The sequence below is a fragment of the Alosa pseudoharengus genome, unplaced genomic scaffold (genome assembly GCF_046254945.1).
Source record: "Alosa pseudoharengus isolate Yale_2024_CS ecotype anadromous, Long Island Sound unplaced genomic scaffold, YU_APseudo_1.1 YU_APseudo_1.1_scf_6, whole genome shotgun sequence".
Classification (NCBI taxonomy): domain Eukaryota; kingdom Metazoa; phylum Chordata; class Actinopteri; order Clupeiformes; family Clupeidae; genus Alosa; species Alosa pseudoharengus.
This window is the reverse complement of record NW_027468848.1, coordinates 15,751,294-15,777,024: the sequence shown is the minus strand read 5'-3', so window position 1 is coordinate 15,777,024 and position 25,731 is coordinate 15,751,294. Positions and strand designations below refer to the sequence as shown.

Below are 25,731 nucleotides of genomic sequence, written 5' to 3'. Positions count from 1 at the left end.
CACTAATTACTTCATCTACCTGGCTGAAAAGTTAGCTTGTGCAGTTTGTGATAAACAACTGCACAAGATGACTGCAGGTGCCTTACTCCCGCAAGGTCTTAAGAGTGTGAGAGGACCAGGTGGGGGTGATGCATGCTACGTCGCTGATTTTGATGAAACTTGGCCAGTTTGACTGGCCCTTTCATATGCAGACAGAATTTTTTTAAAAGGAGGTTGCTCATCTGAGATATTCAGGTCTGAATATTGCTATTTTTGGGGTATTCGCCAAAAGGCATGTGACATACAGTAGTGGACACGTGCAGTCCTGGACTGACACCCAGCCGTCTCGAGAAGGCGAATTGAGAAGGTTTGTGTGCTAACCTCCATCTGGGGGGCAGCCGTGGCCTACTGGTTAGGGATTCAGGCTTGTAACCGAAGGGTTACCGGTTCAATCCCTGACCAGTAGGGAAAATGTGGACGGGGGAAGAGGTTGCCCACATCCACGGCTCAAGTGGCCTTGAGCAAGGCACCTAACCCCTCATTGCTTCCCGAGCTCTAGTGCACCTCCCGTTTCATAAGCGCCAAAGCGATCCTGTCTGATCGCCCCCTAAGATTGCTCACCCCAATGCCACCCAAGTTTAAGCAGCTTCAAAAACACCAATATTTAACATTTCTTACTGTCTCGTAGCTTAATGGCAGCGCGTCAGTGCACTGCGCGCTCAGCCGAAGTTCGCATCCTGTCTCTTGGGGCAGCCGTGGCCTACTGGTTAGCGCTTTGGACTTGTAACTGGAGGGTTGCCGGTTCAAACCCCGACCAGTAGGAACGGCTGAAGTGTCCTTGAGCAAGGCACCTAACCCCTCACTGCTCCCCGAGCGCCGCTGTTGTAGCAGGCAGCTCACTGCGCCGGGATTAGTGTGTGCTTCACCTCACTGTGTGCTGAGTGTGTTTCACTAACTCACGGATTGGGATAAATGCAGAGACCAAATTTCCCTCACAGGATCAAAAGAGTATATATACTTTATACTATATATATACTTATACTTACTTACTTAGACTATCAGTGATGTGGGCAGGGCTATGTGTAGCAGCGTGTAGTGCCCACTATCCAGGCTGCAGCTGGTGTGTACTTGCTGAAAGCCTTGCAGAGGCTATGTTACATAAACAACCTTACAAAAATCATAACTTTTTAATACTCTCACCCGGGTAAGTTCAAAACTGGCTACACACCACATTGTTTAACGTCAACCTCTATTCAGGAAAAAAACTTCCACAAAAATGATTGTACTTCAGCATGAGATTAAACTTATCTTTAGGTCATGAAAAGAAGCCTGGCTATTATTAGATTTTTTAAAAAAAATTTAAACAAAGATAAATTTGTTTGGCTCAAATGGGGTCCAGCTTATTTGGTGTGAAGCTGGCCAAGACTACCACAGTGAACGCATAGTCCTAACAGTAAAGCACTATGATTGAATGTTTTGATATGGGGCTACATGAGTGCAAAGAGTGCTGGGGAGATAACATATTTAGACAGGACTAGGGATATACCAACATACTAGCCGACCAATTCACTCCATGTCTCCTGAAGCTGGCAGCAAAGGAATATTCTAGCACTTCAAAGCTCTGTCCAAGTGCCTGAGTTTATGTTGGCAGACTTGAATCCAATAGAACACCTAAGGTTTTTTAAAGAGAAAGATAGAGCAATCCTCCAGCAGAGACCAGCTGTCTCTGAAGAATGGCAAATCTCTCTGGAAATGCATGCAAGGCATCTTATATGAGGAGGTTGTCTGAGATTCAATCTCAGTAATAAAAAGTGTACCAACATTGACATACTGACAACTAAGAAATAGTTCAATTACTTAAATATGCAATTTCCAATATTTTGACATTTAAGTAACTGCACAGGGATTTACACACACACAATACTGAATCTGCTTTACACTGTGGCTTCATCACTTCGGTTGTGCATTATTTTCTGCTACTCAAACGCTGGGTCATCATCCATTATCCCTTAGGAAAGTTGTCAAGTTGACAGATGTATGTTAGAATCAGTCAGTAGCAGAATTAGAACATCATTTAATTACGGAATTACTAAACTTATTACCATTTTTCCCTGACTATAAGTCACACTTTTTTTCATAGTTTGGCTGCGACTTATAGTCAGGTGTGACTTATTTCAAAATATATATAATTTAACATGTTGTTAAATGTTAATTCCTGCTGACTAACATGGACTAAGGAGTAAACATTACCGTCTACAGCCGCCAGAGGGCGCTCTAGGCTTGTGACTCGCTGGCTTATGTTAATTTAGCCTATTCAGCCTCCCAGGTATGTTTAACACCAAAATAACAGCTAGCATTTCGCTAACCGCCAGCGTCTAACACCAATCTTGCTCCAGCGGCGAGATCACAACACATGATTGGCACGATGTCTTCACAACACACCATATGATTGGCTTAATGCAGGGATTCCCAAACTGTGGTATGCGTACCCCCGGTGGTACGCGAGCTGCTTCTAGGGGGTACGCGAGATGAAAAGGGCTATGGCGGACAGGTGTAAAATTAACATTTTAAATCTTTTGTGATTAATTCATGAATAAATACACAATTTCGAATCAGGTCATAATGATATGGAAACATGAAATTAAAGGATATCATTTATAAACTCTGTATGTGTTTATCAAAAAAAGGGCAGCTTATTAAACATGACGCCTGGAATAGCTAATAGAATGCGTTACTTTTGAATGCGTTGGGTGGTCTGTGGGGGGGAAGTTTCGCGGATATAACAGGTTTTTGAAAACAACAAAAACAGAAAGGAGGGAAGGAGCAAAGCTAAGAGTTATTTCAGATGGGCAAGAAAGGTAACATTAAGCTAGGCTTTACATTTAACAAACTAAAGGTAGCCTAAGTTTAGCCTTTCTAGGCTGTATATACTGTATGTTGTCCAAACGAATACATCCTTGTCAGGCGTTGTTGTAGGCCTATTGTAAGATATTGTATGTGGATGTAACTTTTTAACTAACCAAATGCACACACCTAAAACCGGAAACGGACAAATATTGTCAACGCGGGGGGGGGGTATTATAGAATGCGTTACGTTTTTATGTGTTGGATGGTGGGGGTACGCGAGCCGAGTCGGAATGTAGGCGGTGGTACGCGGGGGGAAAAGTTTGGGAACCGCTGGCTTGATGTATTCACATCACACCACATAATTGGCTCAATGTATTCACATGCCAACATTTTGCCGAGGAAGGGGTGGGATATGCGTAGACAACGGCCATATTGGCGTGACAAACTAGCCCCATGCATTTCTATGGAGTATTTTTTGAGTGCTGTGTCTCCACATTAGAAAGTCTCTGGCTCAAGTGTAATTACTCCGCTGCGCGTCGGGGTCCGGTTCGCCCTGTCGGGACTTATTTTCCCAATAATGACTGGCGTTCTATACACGGGTTTCCCGTTTACTAGATGTGCGTGCGGCCTTGAGGCAGAAGACGCTTGGTGGCCGACTGGCCGTCCACAACGTTATAAACTTAACCTAAATAGTCGGCTGCTGTAAGCTACAATCTGATTTTTTTGTATACCCCTGTTGTCTCAATGATAAGAACATCTCATTTCAGACTATATTTCAAAGTTTGACGTTCATTTGGATTATTAATATAACCGTATTTTGACATTTTTGGCGAAGACATGCATTCCTTTAGGGATATTGAACATATTTAACATTCTCTAACCATCGTGATTTCGAATTGGTGCAGTTTTCAGCACAAAAACTCATTTTATTCTTTTGCTCTTTTGCATTGCTCTATGCTGTTCTATGGTGCTTTCTGCCTCTTGGTTGCGCACGCATGTTTTCGTGACGTTCCATAGAAATCCATGTATACATTATCCCTTACTTATTGTTTATTATTGATATTCTCCTTAATGTAGTCTTACCATGTTATTGTTTATTATTGATTGAATGGACATTATTGTTCATTATTGCTTTTTTCCCTTCATTTTCATTGCTTATTTTATTAGGTTATTGATTGAATTGACATTGTTGTTTATTATTGCTATTCTCCTTATTATAGTTTGACCAACATTCTAATCTGTTCCCTGTTAAATTTTAATTATAATATTGTTTTTGTATTTGTATGTCGCTTTGGACAAAGGCGTCTGCAAAGTCCCATAACCATAATGTTTTTTTCCCCCTCTTCATGACTCATTTTACGGTAATAACTTTAAGGTACTACAAGTTATTTGTCAGAAATAAGAAAAAAAGACCACATTGTTACAAAAAGGCTTTTCTTTACTTGGACAGAAACAAAATGACAAAACAATATGTACAATACTGTAATTTAGTTCCAGCCTTTGTAAAATCCACAGTCTTTGCATTACACAATCCATCCAAAACAAACCAAAGATAAAATGCAGGGCTTTTCTTCCTGGGCAAACTTAAGAGCTTCTCATGAGTGACAAAACATGATACTATCCAAAACTTAAGCAATTTGACTTTTTCATAATAAAATAAGAAAGGAAAAAGAGACAAAGCAAAATGATTATGTGTTCACATGTGTATATGAGATCACATGGAGCAGTATAGATGTTTTGTTCATATTAGTAAGTACCAAAGAGGTCATGGAGGAGTTGGACTTACTTTATTGCCTACTCGTCCCCTGGACTAAAACAGAAAATTGTGAAAGATTTGGGAAAATTGTGAAAAATTGTGATTGTTTGAGGCAATGTCTAAAACCTGACGTGTGTGTACTACTGCAGAGAGAGAGAAGGGAAGGCTAGGGCCAGCTTGGGTCAACGGTGGCGGTCTGTTAATGCCAATGCCTGGCAGGCTTGCTGAAGATGCCTCAGATCAGATAATTTCGATTTGAGGGCCGAGTCAGTAAATCCTCGAGCAATGACTTCACACTCAGCAATAAACCAAAATTGTCATTGAGTTGCATTCACATGTGCACAGTCAAACAAAACACACACACACACACACACACACAAACATGATGGCAATAGCTGGGATGTGGTAGCAGAGTTTAGAAAATATAATCTTCTAAAGTTCAATAATTCTCTGACGTCCAAGCCTCAGTTAGACCACAACTTTGGTAGAGGAACTGTACTTTGAAATAAGACTGATCGCTTGGTTACCACAGAGGTGAAACCTAGCCGAAAACACAATTCAAACATTAGTCTTTATTTCTTTCGCACATCTGTACAATTTACATGTTTAACTTGCATGCCTGAGCTTTGTTTTGAAAGGTTTGCTCAGAGTGAGCTGAAAGTGAGTGGTCTGCCTAAACCAATACTGATAGTACATTAAGCTGGGGTCGTGAATGGGGTTACTGCTCACGGCCATAGACTAGAGCCATGTGCCGAGATTTCCTGTGAAGTGAGGTTATGCAAGTCAATTTCCTGTGTGATGGCGTGATCTGTGACAGTGTCCCTGAGCAGGAGGAAGATCAACAACAACCAGCAAACAAACCATTAAGGCCTTTCCTTGCACATTCACAGTGTCTACAAGACTTGACTTACCAACACACACACACACACACACACACACGCACGCACGCACGCACGCACGCACGCACGCACGCACACACACACACACACACACACACAGACACACACACACGGCTTGTGCTTCTGGTGCCCCAGTGTTAAGAAGCTGAGGCACAGGACATCACATCTTGCCCAGAAGCAAGAGATTACACCAAAAAGATATTGAGGTTTGGGTTTCCATACAGAAAAAGGGGGTGGAAGACTGGACACAAGGAAGCCCCTGAGTGGCAAAAGACGAAAGAGCGTCTGCTCTGCTCTCCACCTCTTTTCCCACAACCAGGTACATGGAGGCCCGAGGGACCAAACAGTGCAAAGCGGAACCAGCTTCCACATCAGAGGGAACGGGGGAGAAAACCGCTTTTTCTCAGGCGTGCATTCTCCTACCCTACCTTCTGAAGTGTGTGTAGTGTGTCCTTAAAACAGCAAAATAAATAAAAGCAGCTCACAGAGAAGTGGAGTAAAGATCCCTCTGAGGAGACTTCCCTATTGGAGCACTCAACGTCACAAACCTTGCTTGTTTCAGTAACTTAAAAAAAAGTCGGAGAACAGAAATGAAGATGTAGTCAAGCTCCATGTTACATCATCCACTCAAGCTCTTCCTCTGACCCGAATCTCATCGCTCTCTCTAAGGCATGAATTTCTTTTCCCTTTCTTTTGGTAACTGGAAACAAAACAACAAAAAAAAAACACCACAAAATCCTCAGGGCTGGTCTTCAAAGAGTCATTTGCCTGGCAAAGTCCAGCGCCTCGGGCATCCTAACCAGCAGCCCTACACCTCGGCAGAGTCCTTATCTGGACGGTTGACCGGGACCCCGGGGAGGAGACTCAGGGCTCTGCAGCACGCTGCTTGGTGACGGCCTGCTTGGCTTCCTCTGGCAGGAGGGAGGGGTTACCAATGATGGAGGTGGTTGTGCTCAGTTGTCGGAGAGTGCCCAGAACCACTGCAGAGAACAGAGGGAATGTGGCAGGGCAAGGGGAGAGGGAGTGTGGCAGGGCAAGGGGGGCGGGGTGGACAGAGAGTAACCCAAACATTTTCATTGATTCAACTTTGTATTAATAGTCTTTATAGCTTGTCCAGATTAACTTGCAACCCTTTTAGGTTGTGGTAGAAAGTGTATTGATGTGTTTGGCCAAATAGCACTGGACGTGAGAGCACAGTGAATGTCCAGAAATACCCTTTCTGATGGATCTGTATAGTTGTGTTTGATTGACTGGCTATGCATGTTCATGAGCCCTCAAGTCACTGTACATTAGTAATGGTTTCTGTGTGTGTGTGTGTGTGTGTGTGTACACTCACTGGGGCGAAGCACTGGAAGGGCACAGTGGCGGTCCAACCACTGTAGAGTTGTCTCACACAGCTCCTCTTTGCTCTTGGTGGACACGCTCCCATTAAAAGACTCAAACAGTGGCTTTATGATCACACTGAACTGGACTCAAGGGTCAAGGTCACAAAGCACCGACAAGGACATTACTATGTACTGGTGAGCTTAAGTGGATATGAACACAAACACTTATACATACACATGGGTGGGTTATACAAACTGTACACATTGCTTACTGCTGGAATGACAGCATACCAAAATTCTTCTGATCAGGGTTGCAATCTTGTACACGTCAGTACAGTAATCAAGACAGAGTGTCTGTAAATTTGTGTGCTGATGACCACAACCCCCCACCCCCCGCGTGAAAAGGATACGATCCAGAACTTCCAGTTCTGCAGCGTCCGGTTCTTGACGTACTCATCATATTTCTCCCTCATGTGGTTGAAGTGGTGCTGCGTGAGGGACACACCAGTATCTGGCAGCTGCTTCTGACACAAGCTGATGCCCACACACACACACACACACACACATAAAGCGCTTTCAGATATAACCTCCTGAGTAAATGCGGAGGTGTGTCAAACGGAGGTCCTACCCTTCGGATGATTCAGATATGATGCTCACCTGTGGACCTTATACTGACCCTTATACGGACCTATGTGTGAACGACCTACACGCACATTACAGAATATCCGTGTGGTTGTTCAGTGAGGGGTGGGGGCTTGTAGAGTTCACAAGAGGCGAGATATGACGCAGAATATATGCGGCTGCTGTCACAGCTTAGCCTGGGTGTTCCCATGCTGCCTTGCGCGCGATTTGATTCACGCTGCTAAGGCAGCCTGGAGACCATGGAGCAAATTTTCGCCTGAGATAGGGGACCAATCACAGAACAAGGGGGAAAGCAAGACGATGATGAGCTATGCACAGACACATTTAATAGACATCCGTGGCACCCAATAAACGGATCTGGGCATTTTTTTCAAATACGAGAAAATTAACGTTTGGTTCCCAGACCACGTCTCATTGAGAAGTGGTGGCGCTAGCCAGGCTAGTCACAGCTGCTGTTTGTTTACAAAGTGTATGCATTATGTAGGCTAAAGAAGAAAAATCTATTGTGCGTAGGCTAATTCTTGAAGTAGTCACGTAAGTACGCACTTGAAATTGACCTACATGTGTGCTTCGAATAAACACATTTATCTGTTTTCAACGTTATGTAGCAGAATTACTTGGCTATGGAACCCCAAATCTGGTTTGCGTTGGAGAGCATGCACGAACTTTATGGTAGCCTACCAGCCAATTCAGTAGGCTAACTCAAGACTTCAAGGCCATCATATACAACGTTTTTAAGCAACAAACAAAATACTAACATAACAGTGAAGTGGTTCGTTTTTTCATGGTTTATTTTTCCAAAATCATTCTCTCCCCACGTGTCTATTGCATTTACGTAAGGAGCTTGAAACAAAGTCGGGTTTTCTTCGTTTTCATTTTCTCTAGGCATATTTATGCTCTACAAATATCATCGAGCTCAGCAGTGGTCATGAGAAGGCTATCAATGAACAGAAAACCAACCGTGTTGGCTAACCTTTCAGCGCCTTCTGCTTATGATGATTTGGTCTTTTGAATTTCATTTGGCCTTGCGATGCAGTTGTAGGCTACATAAATGTGTCTCTTGCCGTTCCCTTCATGTGTTCTATCACAATGCTGTCTGCCCTCATGGACAGTAGCTCCATCACCGAACGTCACCGACACGCCCTCTGAAGGTGTGAATTTTAACCGCATGTTCTACGCTTCGTTCAGACACAGTACATTTACATAATGTCCGGAGGAAATACTGGGGGGGGGGGGGGGGAGTAGTAGAACAACCGGCTAAATTCGGACTTCCATATGACCGGTTACGTCGTTCAGATATACGGCCCCACCGTTTAACATCCGCAGAACCTCTGGTCTTACACGTATGTCTGAAAGCGCTTACAGACTTCAGAACTGCCACATCTGTATATTTTTTTGGCCTTAATTGACAGGATAGTAGAGAATGACAGGAAGTGAGTGGCAGAGAGAGTCGGGGTGGGATCCGGAAAGGACCACGGGGCGGGAATCGAACCTGGGTCGCCGGCGTACGGTGCAGGTGCCCCAGCCAGTTGCGCCACGGCTGGGGCCAACATCTGGATATATTTAACCATGAAAACTAATTTGGTACTATGCTAACCATTACAAATGTAAACCAACTTATGTCTTGACATAAAAATGCTGTGGGGGTGGGAATCACACTGACCCCAGTGGGTAGAGTAATGGTTTGGGATTTAGAATAGACAGGTGGCTGGCTTGGGGTCAAAGCACACAGGTGCATGGCAGCAGGCTAAGAGCACGAGCATGCGCCAGGTGAGAAGAGGGCTACCTGATGGAGGCGTGGAGCTCCTCGATCTCCTCCTTCAGTCTGCGGCTCTCCTCTTGCATGTGCTGTCTCTCCTGCTGCAGTTTCCCGATGTACTCCACCGTTTTCTGGAGCGTGGCCGCATTACTGATCTACACACACACACGAAAAAAAAAACCTTGTCAACTAAATGTAAGGCTTTGTTGTGGAACTACACAGACCTACAAACACATTTTAGAGTGGACTCAAACAAGAGGAAATTTGTATAATTTGTTGCATGAAGGTCATATTGTCTGAAGGTTTCATACCCCCTGAACCACAAAATGAGAATATATAAAATAGCTCTTGAATAAATCCTTTTAAAAGGATAGTTACACATTACGTTGTTTATCATATCTGTGCTTCTTCACTCTTTCATAAACTGGAACTGAATAAAGTTTACAGTTACAGTAAGAGCACAAATAAACGCAAATTCAAGGATTCAATTTTCTGCTATTATGCACCTGAAACCCGAAGACCAACGCGTTGGGGGTCACACATACCCTGTTTTAGTGAAAATTGCTGTGGAATTTCCTAGAATTCTATGTGAGGCCCTGACCCGGTCTGAGCTGGGTTAACAGCCTGGTGGGGCCTACAGGAAACAGAGGCTTCCTCTAGCAAATCATTTCACAAGTTTATCCATCCATTGAGTGGATTACATTTCAGTTCTGACACACAGGAAAAACTGAACACTTCCTGTAATATTTGCAAGGTTTTATATCCTTCTGTGGTCTTCTGTGCTTGGTAACCTCACCAAGCAATGCTCATGAACTCATGCCATAAATGATACAACAGCTATAATTACATTACTGATACATTACACTATGTCTCTACCACAATGCTTTATAAATGCACAACAAAGCTTACGTTGGACTGTGACTTTAGTGTGGGCACAAGGCTGCAGAGAGTCTTAAAGCCGTTATTGATGTTGAAGCGCCTCTTCTGCTCCGCAGAGATGTGATTAATTCGGCGGCTCTGTAACACATATACACAAGATCAGGGGGAAATAAATACAACCATCAGCAATAGAAGCAACATCAAAAGATTACAGAGATATCACAACATATATGGTGTTTGACTGTTGAATTCACACACACACACACACACACACACACACACACACACACACGCTCACAAATGCACACACTTGGTTGTTCTCGTTCTTGAGTAGCACAGTGGAATTGAGAGGAGACTGCGGGCTGGCTGCTTGCTCCAAGCCACATGGAGACCCCTGCCCAGACGAGCGCCCCTCCAGACCTGCCAATCAAACGCATCAAGTAAACACAGCAGGTACCAAAACAAATGCACTTTAAACAGCAGAACAATCACAGGCAGGTCACTACAGTGCTTTAACTAGTGATGTGGCCAGTGGTTGATTTTGCACTATAGAGTCCCTATGCTGTTTAGCTTGAAAGGCAGCTTCGGTGGTGTGGAATGCTTATTCATGAACTCTCATGAGAGAGCATATGATCATTGCAAATGACTACTTATTTACCTCTAACCAATGAAATTGCTCAAATCAGTTACGGATGAAATCGCTAGTGCTTGTATGAGTTGTATTTCTCCTAGAAATATACTGACAGCATTTGTGTGTGTGTGTGTTCAAAAGTGGATGTTTGCTGAGCATCCTGACCAGTGCTGGGCGATGGAGTGGGTGTTTTGCTGTTGGAAGTGGAGGCAGCCGTCTCCTCCTTAGGCACTATGGGCTGGGGGGACTTCGTCTGCGTCTGAGGAAGAATATGATAAGTAGAGCCCTGAAAGAGGGAGAGACAGGGAGAAGCCGGTGAAGACAGTGGACACCAGGGTTGTGCACAATTCGAATTGCAATTCTGCTTCCTGTTTGCTACCACAATTGAAATGCAAGTGAAATTCAATAATTGAATTGGAATATAAGAGCCTGTTTCAATTCAATTCTGGAATTTTGCACAAGCTTGGTAACCTGACTCTCGCCAGATGAATTTCGTTCCGCCTAGCTCCACTCATCCATCTGGGACCAATCCATTGGAGTGTTGCTTCAGAAGGCTGGGCCTAATCAAAAAATGTTTGCATATGATTGAATAAGCCACTTGTCATCTATTGACATGCTACTTCAACCACTCACATCGAAGCCAACCCGTGACGCTGATAACAGTCTCACAGTCGCTTCTACGCTATGTCACATCTATGAAACTCCCACCCACTCCATTGGCTGTACCATAAAATCTGGTGCAGAAATCACTCTCAATGGACGAGGTCCCAGATGGATGTGAGTGAAGCTAGGCGGAGCTAAGCGGAACGAAATTCATCTGGCGAGAGTCAGGTTACAAGCTTGGTGGACGGTGGAAAAATGACCCGTGGGTAAGATCTCAGAGAAGTGTCTGTGTGCCTTACCCGGGCGACATTTGGAGAGCCAAGGACCACCCCTGCAGTGGGGACAGAGTCGCACTTCACAGTGGACGGAGTGACAATCACAGCCCCCGTATGCCCTGGGAACGGTGCTGAAACACAATACACTCTACGACTCACCACTTAGCAGTTCAACACACTCCACGACTCACCACTTAGCAATTCAACACACTCCACGACTCACCACTTAGCAATTCAACAGTCCCTTTTATAGTAAACTGGTGGAATTGGCACCTGGCTCTACCTGTTAAGTTACAGAATCCCACACTCCATACCAACTCCACTGACAACACAAGGGAAGTAAAAATGACTTCAGAGAAACGTTCATGGTCATTGACATTTTGGCTTACTATGGCCCTCTAGTGGTTAATGGGGTGTTATAGTCATGAATATATCAAGGTGTTAACAAAATTAATTGAATTTGAATGAATGAATTCAATGACCTTGAATTTCCCCTTGGGGATCAATAAAGTATCTATCTATCTATCTATCTATCTATCTATCTATCTATCTATCTATCATCTATCTATCTAAAACAGAAGACACAAGGGCTAACTATGACTGACCGGTAAAGATTAGCTGGGTTGAGGGCCGGGCGCTGGCGGGTGCGATGCGCTGTGCGTGCCGGCTCTTCTTGCTGGAAACCGGCCCGACAGGCCGGGGCTGGATGAAGGCTGGGGGCAGGGCCACTGCCTGGGCTTGCGCCTGAGGCTGGACGGAGGGCCCCGGGGGTGGGAGAGGGGCGCTCTGGAGTGGGGGCTGGGCTGCCGGCTGGGGTAAACTCTGGGGGAGGGACTGCGGCAGCTTGGGGGCGAGGTGCTGAGGTAGAGTCTGTGGCAGTGCCTGTGGTGCAGTCTGGGGGAGGCGCTGGTTCAGGGGCTGGTGCAGGCTCTGGCTGAGGGGGTCGGGGGCTAACTGCGTCGAGGGGAGCTCCGTGCCCTGGCTGAAGGTGGTGGCAGCGTTACTGGGGGTGACCACAGACGACGCTGTGTGTGTGATGACAGACAGTGGAGGCCCAGTGCCATCTCCAGCACCTGGCAACAGGGATGCTGTCTCCGCCGAAACGGCCGGGCACGGCAGAGAGGGGGGTATTGCTGCCAGAGGAAGGGGCTGAGGAGGGGAAGAGGCACCTTGCACACCAAACAAAGGCATGTAGTTCTGAGAGTAGGCAGAATTAGGGTCCCGGGGGACACTCTGATTGGTCAATCCTGGGGTGATTGGCAGCCCAGGGGATGAGACAAGGCGGTGGTCTAGGCTGATTGGTTGAAGGTCTGAAGGGAGGGGCATAGACGGGAGCATAGGGGCCTGGAGAAACAATTAAACAGATTATGAGGGATACTATAAAAAGTATACCCTAGTTTGGGTACCTGTGAGTATGAATCTGTGTCTGTGTGTGTCTGTGTGTCTGTGTGTCTGTGTGTGTGTGTGTGTGTGTGTGTGTGTGTACCTGTGACTGGGAACTGCTGCTGGGCAGTGCGATTTGCGCTGAGGCTGAGGGTGTTGGTGGGCTGAAGGGGAAGATTGGAGGTCGGAGCGTGTGAAACAAATCTGTGAGGAGACAGAGACCGGGCCGGGAAGGATTTCCCTCAGTCACTGCAGATTGCTGCCATCAAAGCCTGTCTAATCACTATACCAGCCAAGCAACTGCATAAATTAGCCATTTCTAAGCGTTCAGTCAGATTGTTAAAACTGTTTAAACAGTCATCCTGGCTGCAGTTAAAATATATTTGAAAGATCCATCTCGACAGCTGTAAGATGTGTGTATGATGGGCTAAGGGCCTGGAGCAAGGGCGTACCTTGCCAGGGCTCGTCTGTGAAGTCTGGCTGCAGTGGGATGAGACCTGGCTGGATCATGTCAGCATTCCCCGCATGGGCTAAAGAGGGGAGAGGGAAACACAGAGGACAGGGGTTGAGGGGTTAATAAGACCTTCACATAACAGGTAATGAGGTTTAACATAGTTTGCAAGCTGCCCGAGATAGAGACACTCTTGGTGTTGGAACACAGCTTTTAATTCGCCATTAAATTAATTGCACAAAAATGTCCAAATGTCAGGTCAAATGACCGTCCACACTGACTGGATAAGGAGATGTGGCCTTTGTGTTAACTAAATGAAACCGACATCAATATCACACTGAGCTTCAGATTTCAACTGATGCCAACTGCCTTAAGGGCTCAACATGCTTCTGCGTCAACTCCACGGCGTAGCTACGCCGGCACTCCTACGGTGTCGTGACCATTTTATGGTTTTGCGTTGGGTTGCTTTGCATCGCGGTGCATTTCACTGCCATAACGCTCGGTGTCGCCTGTGTGTCTGCGTCGCTCACCACCGGAACAAGACTGTATGACCGGAGCCCGTCTAAGGAGAGCCTCCCCACTCTCTATTAATCCCATACATACCGAATTTGGCTGCAGTTCACCAGAGTTCACTTAGATGGCGATCACGGGCGAGTCCAAAATACATGGGGTCCTATGGAGCTAGACGACTAAATTTGTCTCTTTCACCTGATTGTCGTTGACAAATCTAAGATTTGATTGTAGTTTGTATAACTTCAACATGGGTTATAGGTCAAAAGTTGATTGAACGAGTACTTATGTCCTTTTGATTTCTTACAGGTTGGGTCGTTGTTGCCCTTAACACGCTACCTTTGTGCTAATGAATGACGTCATTGACACGTTTGAAAGTCTTTTTAGAACAATTAAGTGACTTTAAAAAATATAATACTCAACAAAGTGTATTTTCTTTGCCTCCCCTTTCGAATACAATATTCAAATTACTTGAAAAAAAATGATATCCTGAGAAAAGTGGCTTTTGAAGGGTTCAGCTCCATAGACCTCCATTCATTCTGCACTCGTGGACGAGCGCCCTCATGTGGAACCACAGAAAAAACTGCAACCAGTTCAGAAACCAAAGTTTTCCGAGAGTGGAAGTTCTCCCCTTATTAGACAGTCACTGGTATGACTGAAACGGTAGCCTACTCAGAATGGCAAACCGCATAGACTTTCGTGCCAAAATATTGATTTTGTTTTTTTGGCCTTTTCTTGCTTAGATTTTGTACCAAGTATCGAGAAATAGACACAGTAAACCAGCAAATAAGTCTGACGTTATTTGCGAGGTGTCTGCCAGCCAGTTTAAGTTATGTTAGCAGGCAAACTTTAGCACAACTGCCCACAAAGTACTGCTTGCTGGCAAAGTGCTAATTTCAAAACGTTACTGACATATAAACACTTAACAAATGGATAACCCAGTCATTGTAACCAAAATATGTCCGAGTTTATTTGCAAAGCTTGTCAGTGAACTAGCATGTTGCTAATCCCCATAGTAGGCTGCTTGAAACACCGACTATCGAGTCGACCAATCACAGTCCTTGCGGTCTGCGTCGCCTCAACGCGAAGTTACAATTTTTTGGAGGCGCACGTCGCTACGGTGGAGGGGTCGGAGAGGGGTTCGCGACGACGCAGAGGGGTCTGCGGGGGTACGCCATCGATTCGACGCAGAAGCATAAAATAGGCTTTAGTTCTCAGTTGATGCATTTTGGTTGGGAAAATCTGCTTCAAGTCAGAATGACTCGCAATGCAAAAGCCAGGAAACTCTCAGACTTGATGACTTTGAATTGTCTTTTATAAATGCTCTTTCGTACCGGTAGCTAGTAGTGGTCTGCTACAAAGACCAGGGTTGCCGAGAAAGTACTGTTTTGCCCTCACTTGCCCACATGTTGAGATTGAAGCTTGATCCTGAACTTGATACAGAGCATCTTAACTGACATGGTAGATGGCAAATGACAGTGGGACCGATTTCCAAGTGGGTACAAAATGACAACAAGGCTAGAGCTCCGATGGATGAGTTGACTAGCAGCGGTGGGGTCAGGTATAGTGTTGGCTCACCGATTTCCCTGGGGTTAGGCCAGGCGATAGGCTGGTGGGATGCCAACGTGGAAAACAATGTGTCGGAGAACTCTGACATCAGCACGTCCATGTCGATGAAAGGGTCCATTTCCATGGGCACAGGCGAGTCGTGGCTCCTGCGGCTGACGCGGCGCATCTCCTCATCCTGACAGAAGGACATACGGAAGGTGTCGGGGAAAGCGTCCCCAAACAGGGAATACTGCTCTTCCGCCCCCTTCAGACAAAGCCAGAGCACAAGTAGCAGTCAGGCGGGATGGCACAAGCATGAATACACAAACACAACAACACACACACAGGCAGAGGGCAAGCACACATAAGGAAAAGCTACAGTGATCTTACATGAATGAGCACTGTGGTAGACCCTTACACCATCCTACCTCTGGGTGGGCCTGAACATACTGTATGATGATGATGATAATGATGATGATAATAATAATAATAATAATTATAATAATAAAAATATTAATAATTCCCTCCAAGCAAACATTAATATTACAGCCCAAGGTGGTGAATGACTTGGTAAAAGTATGTTCATGTTTGAGGTGGGGACATCAGAATGGAGGGGTCTACACATATGCCTTCAAGCTTTCATGCAAACACCCTGACGATAGGACAAGGTAGTTACCCTGAGGAGACTGGAGAGGTCATCATCCTTGTGTCGCTGCAACTGTTGGTAACAGCAGCAAGGAACATTTATTTTAACAAATCAAGCAAATCAATCTTTATGTTTCTGAACAAGGGTAAGCACCAGAGTTGTGGCATAAGATGTCAAGGTGTCTAAAAACCCTCTACAGGGAATTGAATTTAAGAGCGGTCTAGAATTCTCCATCCTTAACCCCATATCACCACCCCACCCAGCACCCCATCCCGATGACTCGGGTCTACAATTATATATAAAAACTGCCCAGCGCTAAATCTTCAAGTTATACGTACCCTCTTCTTGAAGTAGGCTCTCCATTTGTGGTATTCGCGGATAACTATCTCTTTTCTCCTCTTCACATATTTTACTTCAGTTGCCTGCAAATAATGGAGAGATGTTTGATCAGATGCAAGGAAATGAGAGAAAATGGGTCCCATGAGAAATGGGTCTCACCTCTGCAGGTCGGATGTCACAATCAATGTTGCCCTCCAGAGGAGTCTCAAATCGGCACACAGGGTTCTCCCTCCTTTCCACATCTGTAGTAAGACAGACAGACAGACAGAGTTAGAGGTCGCAGCCCAATTCCTCTTGCACCTGAAATAACAATTGCATGCCTACATTGCCCACAATAACAATGATATCGACACAGCAATACTAGACAACTGTCTGTATATGTGTATATATATATATATATATATATGTGTATATATATATATATATGTGTATATATATATATATATATATATATATATATATATATATATATATATATATATATATATATATATATATATATATATATATATATATATATATATATATTACCAAAGCGACTAACAACATGGTAACAGTTAAGTTTTAAAGCAATTCTCTCAACACTTTTAGGACAATTTAAAAACGGTAGAGTACAGTAAGAATAAGTGCAGTGAGTGCTGTTTTTAAACAGTTGAGTGTCAGTTCAAGACGGCTGGTAAGTGCTTGGATCAGCAAGACTTGTTGTAAGTGGTGCTATGAGAGGAGATGTTCTCTAAAGAGCTAGGTCTTCAGGAGTTTTTTGAAAATGGAGAGGGATGTCCCTGCCCTTGTAGGAACTGGCAGTGTGTTCCACCAACGAGGAACAACAGATGAGAAAAGTTTGGATTGGCCTGAGCGTACCAGTGGTAGAGCTAGACGTCGTTCGTCTGAGGAGCGCAGCGGTCTGGAGGTAGCGTACTGTATGTCTGTATGAGGGCATTCAAGTAGGTGGGAGCAGAACCGGAGACTACTTTGTAGGCAAGCTTTAGAGCCTTGAATTTGATGCGGGTCGCCATAGGTAGCCAGTGTAGCTGGATGAGCAGCGGAGTAACATGTGCCCTTTTGGGTTGGTTGTAGACCAGGCGTTCTGGATCATCTGAAGGGGTTTCACTGCGCAGGCTGGGAGACCTGTCAGGAGGGCGTTGCAGTAGTCAAGTCGTGAGATGACTATTGCCTGAACCAGAAGTTGGGTAGCATCTTGAGTCAAGTAAGTCCTGATTTTCCGTATGTTGTAGAGTGCGAAACGGCATTACCGGGAGACTGAGGCAACATGATCTGAGAAGGTTAGTTGGTTGTCGAGAACAACTAGATTTCTTGCAGTCCTGGTAGGTGAAACAGACAGGGAGTCAAATTTGATGTTGATGTCGTGGTGTATGGTAGGTTTAGCTGGGAGGACCAGCAGTTCAGCTGGAGGTGGTGCCTTCATCCATGTAGCTATGTCTGAGAGGCAATCCGAGATCCGTGCTGAAACCAAGGGGTCATCAGGTGGAAAGGACAGATAGAGCTGTGTGTCGTCTGCATAGCAGTGGTATGAGAAGCCATGCGAACGGATAATCTGTCCCAAGGAGGTGGTGTAGATAGCAAAGAGAAGAGGGCCCAGTACTGAGCCCTGGGGGACCCCTGTGGTGAGATGGTGAGGTGCAGATAGCTGACCAAGCCATGACGAGCGTCCTGTGAGGTAGGATTCAAACCAGGAGAGTTTGTTTGTTTGTTTGTTTAATTTAAGGCCATTTCCGCAACTAAGGCTATTTAATGGCCAGAACACTGTATTACAGAAACTTAAATATGTTTTTTAAAATCTATGCTAATAAGATATTCTAAAACCTTCAAAGGTGGGACCTTACTAAAAACATCAGCTATAGAATTTTGATGATAAAATTGTTGTCTTTTGGTTCTCAAGGCAGGGCCAAACCAGGAGAGAGCAGAACCGGAGATTCCCATGTTAGCGAGTATAGAGAGAAGGATGCGGTGATTAACCGTGTCAAAGGCAGCCGATAAGTCAAGCAGAATGAGTACTGATGACCGAGCGGTCGCCCTGGCTTCTTTTAAGGCTTCCGTTACAGACAGCAGAGCCGTTTCTGTAGAGTGGCCGCTTTTGAACCCAGACTGATTTGGATCCAGAAGGTTGTTCTGTGAAAGGAAGTCAGAGACCTGTTTGGAGACTGCTCGTTCAATGCCTTTGGATAGGAAAGGCAGGAGTGAGACAGGGCGGTAGTTCTCGACTTGAGCAGGGTTGAGAGAAGCTTTCTTAAGTAACAGTGTTACCCGGGCCATTTTGAACGCTGTTGGAAATGTGCCGGAGGTTAGCGAGGCATTGATCACATGTGTGACAGCTGGTGCGATGGTCGGGCTGATGGACTGAAGTAGGCTCGTAGGTATAGGGTCCAGCGAGCATGTGGTAGGACGGCTGCATGTCAGGAGTCTAGATTCTTCATTCTCGGAGAGAGGCGTGAATGCTGAAAAAGATGATCCAGCAGTCCCTAGAGGTTGTAGGAGTGCGGTATCTGAGTCAGCTGCGTTGAGTGGGCATGTAGAGAATTGACTGCAGATTGCCGCCACTTTGTTTGTAAAAAATGAGGCGAGGGTATCTGCAGTAAGGCTGGATGGAGGAGGAGGCAGCTGAGGGTTGAGTAGCGATTTGAAGGTTGAGAAAAGTTTTCGAGTGTCTGTAGCGCTGTTGATTTTGTCATTGTAGAAAGCCGTCTTAGCAGCAGTGATGCTGGCTGAGAAGGAGGTCAGGAGTGTCTGGTAGTTTTTGAGGTCATCGGTTAGTTTGGATTTGTGCCATTTCCTCTCCGCGGCTCTGAGTTTGGTGCGCTGCGATCGGAGGGCATCATTTAGCCATGGATGAGAGTGTTTGGATCGAGCTGGCCTTGTGATATGAGGGCACAGCTCGTCTAGACACGAGCTCAGTGTGGAGCAGAGCGAGTCTGTGGCCTCATTAACCTCCAGAGGAGAAGGTGTTGAGTGGAGGTAGACCGGAGGCAACCACAGAGGAAAAGTGGGTTGGAGACAGGTTCCGGATGTTGCGGCGAAACGTGGCCATCGGTTGAGGAGCCAGAGGCTGTTCTGTCAGGCTGACGTTGAACTGGATGAAGAAGTGGTCAGAAAGATGGAGAGGCGTCACCATGAGGGTGTCTGTGCTGCAGTTCCGAGTGAGGATCAAGTCAAGCTCTTTGCCAGCTTTGTACCAGTTTGAGGTCAAAAGAGTTTATCAGGGCCAAAAAGTCCGCTGAGCCTGGGGCGTCTAAGTGGATGTTTATATCGCCGAGAACAAGAAGCGGACAGTCATGCTCAGGGATGGAGGACAGCAGAGTGTCAAGTTCGTCCATAAAGTCGCCTAGTTGGCCTGGAGGGTTGTAGATGACCAGCACGTAGAGTTTTGCTGGGGCGATCACTGTGTTGGCATGGATTTCGAATGAGACATATTTGTTTGAAGGCAGTAGCGGGGGGAATTTCCATTTGTTGGAGATTAGCAGGCCTGTCCCACCTCCTCGTCCAGATGGGAAAAGTTAGTGGACAGTGCATCCGGGGTGGCAGTGTTCTCTGGTATGATCCAAGTCTCAGTGAGAGCAAGGAGTTCCAACGGAAGGTGGTTGGCATAGCCAGCTATGAAGTCCGTTTTGTTGACTGCGGATTGACAGTTCCACAAGTCCATGGAGAAGGAGGTTTCTGTAGGTGAGGACCGTTTAAGTTGCTGGAGGTTAAGCAGGTTTCTGCCTCTTTTGGCATGCTGGCGTGGATGGATATGGATATGTATATATGTGTGTGTGTGTATATATATATATATATATATATATAAATAAATAAAAGACTAGATAAGGATAGTTATGTAATTCAGAAGATTCTCAGGAAAACCAAAAAGGTTAGGCAAGTTTTGTGTCTGAAAAAATATATTGATATTTTGCGTCAAGATACTAACATACTGTAAGCATAAACAGAGATACATCACTGTTTTGATTTTGACAAAGGCTTCTGCTAAGTAACTATAACCATTTTACATTCCATCCCTAGTTTGCATAACTCAAAATTCTGCGAGAGAGAGAGAGAGGGCAGTGTTTCCCATACATTGACGGCCCACTACAATATCAACATTGACCTCCACACAATGATTTTCCAAATTGTACTATTTAAATTGGATACAATTCGTTAATTGTAGAGCTATGTGGACCTTTGTGAAGCCTTCCCTTGTCTCTTAACAAACCTACATGTACGTTTAAAGAAAATATTAACAATCCTGCAATTGTTGGCATAAAAGTCGACTGGCTCATGCTTAAATCTGCATCATAACCACGCTGCGCTAATTTGTTAAAAACTGTTGCATTCAAGTTAATTCTGCAAACCTACCACCACAAATAGAATTCAAATCCGTGGGAAACACTGCGAGGGGCATAGTAAACTGAGATTACTGAGATCAAGTTTAGTCTATCATAGCTCTGGCATAAGTAAGCACAGTCTGAGTACAGTATGATTACAGCACCACTGGCCTTAGGTATTGGGCATGTTAGGATTTAGGCAGCAGCGGCCACAAGTGTGTACTCAAGGAAAGAGATTCTTACACTGAATGTACCAGGCCCTCCAGATAGCATTGTTGAGGCGTATTTTGTCTCTCCACTGGAGTTTGAGTCCTTTGAAGTTCTTCCATTTTGGTGATACTAGTTTCCCACTGTGGAGAGACACAGACAGCCAAAGCGTTACCCAGAGAAACAGAAATAAAACCGAGAGCAGATTGCTCCCCGACAGCTGATGAAACTTCTGTGGGGGTGCTTTAACATTAAACAGCTTTTCTTTCGACATGTCTTCACAATAACCTAAATGAAAAAAAGAATTGATGGTACACTGTCATCTGAACACAACACCACTATAGTCTATGGCGAGTTATTTATATGTTATTTTAAGAGCGCATTGTCAACAGTCATATTGGCAGGTGCACGCACCATTCTTCTATCATTCATGAACGCACACCAACGCACGTCCATGCAACTTGCACGATTACAATGGGAAACATTATTTGAATAAAGATGTTACGAAATACTGTACATATCAAGATGAGTAGTTATTCACCATCATTTGCAAATTGGTAATGATGGTTAAAAGTGATTAGGGGAGACACGTATGGAGCACAGCTGAAGATGAACTGTCACGAGATATAAGCAACTCCTCTGCAGGATAAATGTTTTTTTAGTTGTTTTTTCAGTCATTTGAGCAATATTAGGGTAAGTATTGCTTTTTCCAGCCTATGTTTTCGATGGTAACCCATTGTCAGTCAATAGTGAAAGTAACTGCATATAACTGTCTTGTCGTTGACTGACACCATGGTGAAGTTAGTTTCACTTTGCCAATGAGTTCAAATAATGGAGGAGTGCAAATGCGTGTAGGCTATGCTAGGTTTTTAGTAAAGCATGGTTTAGTGGAATGACTATTCCATACGGTCTCGCAAGCAGCCTCCTTCAAATGCGCCGTTGAATGTCAAAATACCGATGCATTTTTTTGACATCGCGCTTTGCGCCGTTAAAGGGAATGGCAGATGTCATTCTCATTGGTTTAAATGATGTTATACACCTCAAACACACCCATGACTGATTAAAAAACCTAGGAACACCTTGTTGCGCCATGCGCTCGACGTTTGATAATGAAAACCCCTTCAATGTGGACTGGACACATCCTACTAAATTTGAATAAGCTTTTGACGAGTGACGATGCGCTTTTGACTGTCATGATAGGGCCCCATAAGTCACTTTCACCTCACTTGGTATGACATTTGTTATGGCATATTTTTTATTTCAGCCAACTCATAAACATGTGGAGAAGCAAATGGCTATTCTTCTTCCTTGGTCAGCCTTGCTTTGCATGATCGAGATTACTGTACCAACTTCACCGGTAGTTTAACAGAACATACCAATAATACATGATAAGGATTAATATGTAATCAAATCAAGTGACAAAGCAATAAGGAAGGCTACTGAAGACCACCAAGCCCTGGACTGTAGGAGGCATGAACATGCCACAGAAGCACAAAACTGACCCAGTGACCACCCAACGGTCACCACATTTCAGGCCTCCCCTCGTGATGGACTATGGCATCTCGTCTTAGTGTTAATTTCGTCAGACGAGACGAGAGGAAATATGTTCGTCAACGACCTTTTTTTTCATGACTAAGACGAGACGATGACGAGACGGCAGGAATGTCCTGAAACACTGACTAAGACTATCTTAAGATGCATTAATGTTGACGAAAAAAGACGAGACTAAAATGTTTTGCATGAAATAAAAACTAAGATAAAATATCTCTTCATTTTCGTCTACAAAATGAGAAGACAGAATATCTAGCTGTTACGTTTTCAAAATATTCCGAATGAGTTCATACGCAACAGCTTTCCTGTAGGCTAGTCTACGTGCTGTTGCTGCAACCCTGTGGCTGCAACACGAAACTACATGGAACAAGAACACGAGATTTCTGCCAGAGTTAGCAAGCTAACTACCTAAGCTTTATGCCACAATTCTACATTAGCCTCGTGAGACCATCCTGATCTCACGAGCTTCAGGGTTTCACTCGCAGATCAGTCTGGATACTTTCCGTTAAAGAAAATTTGGAGCAGTTCACCAAACGAACGTCCAATCAGCGTTGGCTTTGAGGCGGGTTGAGGTGTGACGCAACGAACAACATGACTGCATCCACAGAGATGAGCATAGCTATCGCGCAAGTTTTATTCAAATTAGAAAGTATTCCTGGGTAAACTGTGAAGCTATGAGTCTCAGCCATGCAGCTGGGAGGAATGAACGACACAGACATCCTCCACGGCTGATTCCAGTTCATAATGGAGGAATATACTATCTTCAGAAGTGTAGGGCCTACCGTGAAAACTTGATGGGAATTGTCGTTGATTAGGTTCATAAATGGTAAGTTAAAACATCTTAACGTTTGTCACGTTACCTAACTTAATTGTATGTTAAACGGCATTAGAAGAATACTTTGTTCATCTAATTGGTTGATTTGGCCCGTCGATAACCAACAAAGGTGGTGATAGACAGATGGTTTATCCAATCAGCTAACCAGTATGTCCGCCCCTTCCCAAAAGTTCTTCAATGAAAAGTTCCCAGATGGATATGCGGAGCAAATCCATCTGGCGGAGTCAGGTTAATGCTACATACCCAGAAGTTGAAGCTTCTCTCATACAAATTAACATCCCCCAGAATGTCCATATGAAATTGTTCACTATTGTAGCACAACTATTTAACTAGTTAGACTGATGATGCAAAGTTTGCTAGCAAGTAAGCTAATATGGAAAGTTCGCTAGCAAGTTAGCTATGGCTAAGATGGAGAGTCTGTTTGGGGAATGTGTTGTGTTTGGGCGCATATCACCATCTAGCGAGGCGGAGTAAAACATTAATACTTTGGCCTATGACAGTGTTTCTCAAACTTTTTCAGTTTCAGGACCACTTAACTAACCCTAGCTAAAAAAAAAAAGATTAGACCTACTTCAACACTAGTCTATAATTAGTCTACACAATAGGCCTACTCACTGAACCACCTTGCTTATTGTCTTTGCACTTTGCTTATTGTGTGGATTCATACTGTATGATTTAAACTGTCATCTCACATTGCAGAACTGTTTTTACATAAAAGTTGGTTCAATATTGCAAACAACTCATCTATATTATATTTTACCACGTCTGCTCGCGGACCACCAGTGATCCCCGGACCACACTTTGAGAAACACTGGTCTACGAATATGACAGTGGTCCAGTCAAATCTTTTACTGTCTATGGTCAAATCCCAGCCGAGCTATAACTGTAGCTCGACTTACCTGTGCATGTAAACATACTGACTGACAAAAAATCAGAATGAGTCATTTTAACAGACGAGTAGCCCTGTGGACACACAAGATTGTTGGAAAATTGAGATGTGTGAAACACTATTTGACTCAAATGGTAATCAGAAATAATTTGTTATAAAAAAAAAGACTAAAATGTGTTGACTAAAACTGACTAAGATACCTTTAGTTTTCTTTTGACTAAAACTAAACTAAAATGACGAGACTTTTAGTCGACTGAAACTTGACTAACAAAAATTATATTTCAATGACTAAATATGACAAAGACTAAAAAGGACATTTCGTCACAAGACTAAGACTAAATTAAAAATAGGTGACAAAATTAACACTCTCTCGTCTACTATTGCACCTGGCGGACCTCCAGCCTCTCAGATTATTTTCTCAGCCCTGGCGCATAAACAACCTTGCTGCAGCGTGCTGATGTGGTTTATGTGTGCCTATTAACTCAAGAAAAGCCAAACACAAACACATATCCACGTTCTGTAATACTGAAGTTCTCAGTAACACTCACAGTAACAGTGGTAGCACAATAATATTGTTATTATGCCTTTTGACAATTTGACAAAAACATTAAAATGTGGTCATTTACTGAACACTGTAGGTTTTAAGTCACATTTTTATTATATTTTATTTAACTCAGTTTTAATTTTAGACAAGTTTCTACAATGGTTTCTGTCTGCATTGCCATTTAAACAGTACATGTACTGTCCTACACAACGACCAAGAGGGCAATTACTGATATTAACTCATAAATACTAAACCAAATGAAGTTCGCACTGCTTTGAGGTTAGCATCTCTGATCCATAGTGAGGGCAGTCACTATACACACAAACACTATAGACATAATATGAACTTCTGAGACGAAACTCATTTGGTAGATAACCGACGTTGTGTTTAAATTCTGTTTTTTTAATTATATCATTAAGTAGCAGGGAAACAAATTATATGTTATTTAAAAAAATGTGCCGGCCTATTGGCAAATAAGGACATCTGGGGCATGGCAGTGGCTGATATTAACTATCATGTTGCATTAATTAAGTATAAGTAAATAAGTATATATACTCTTTTGATCCCGTGAGGGAAATTTGGTCTCTGCATTTATCCCAATCCGTGAATTAGTGAAACACACTGTGAGGCTGAACATACAGTGAGGTGAAGCACACACTAATCCCAGCGCAGTGAGCTGCCTGCAACAACGGCGCTCGGGGAGCAGTGAGGGGTTAGGTGCCTTGCTCAAGGGCACTTCAGCCGTGCCTACTGGTCGGGGTTCGAACCGGCAACCCTCCGGCTACAAGTCCGAAGCGCTAACCAGTAGGCCACGGCTGCCCCAATTCTGCACTAACTAAATATTGTGTTAAGCATGTACTGGCACATTTAGAGATAGTGCTACTGTATGAAGACCTGAAATGTATTTTTTGTGGAAT

At 44.2% G+C, this 25,731-nt stretch overlaps 1 protein-coding gene across 2 annotated transcripts in view; it reads right to left on the bottom strand.

The window, feature by feature from the left end:
• Positions 1-4,249: 4,249 nt before the first annotated feature.
• The window catches only part of mlxip (MLX interacting protein), a 41,247-nt gene continuing 19,765 nt past the window's right edge, over positions 4,250-25,731 (bottom strand). The window contains exons 2-17 of one of the 2 annotated variants that reach the window (XM_076269634.1): positions 21,032-21,138; positions 16,632-16,714; positions 16,472-16,555; positions 16,164-16,205; positions 15,518-15,752; positions 13,431-13,508; positions 13,082-13,182; positions 12,201-12,939; positions 11,620-11,726; positions 10,883-11,003; positions 10,397-10,506; positions 10,117-10,224; positions 9,235-9,362; positions 7,217-7,340; positions 6,818-6,947; positions 4,250-6,461 (exon numbers count right to left, since the gene is read on the bottom strand). In XM_076269634.1, the coding sequence (XP_076125749.1) occupies positions 6,346-6,461; positions 6,818-6,947; positions 7,217-7,340; positions 9,235-9,362; positions 10,117-10,224; positions 10,397-10,506; positions 10,883-11,003; positions 11,620-11,726; positions 12,201-12,939; positions 13,082-13,182; positions 13,431-13,508; positions 15,518-15,752; positions 16,164-16,205; positions 16,472-16,555; positions 16,632-16,714; positions 21,032-21,138 (2,413 nt within the window). In that variant the 3' untranslated portion in view covers positions 4,250-6,345. Of the gene's footprint in view, positions 6,462-6,817; positions 6,948-7,216; positions 7,341-9,234; positions 9,363-10,116; positions 10,225-10,396; positions 10,507-10,882; positions 11,004-11,619; positions 11,727-12,200; positions 12,940-13,081; positions 13,183-13,430; positions 13,509-15,517; positions 15,753-16,163; positions 16,206-16,471; positions 16,556-16,631; positions 16,715-21,031; positions 21,139-25,731 lie in introns of those variants that run through there. The other variant, XR_012983507.1, reaches the window with a different exon arrangement.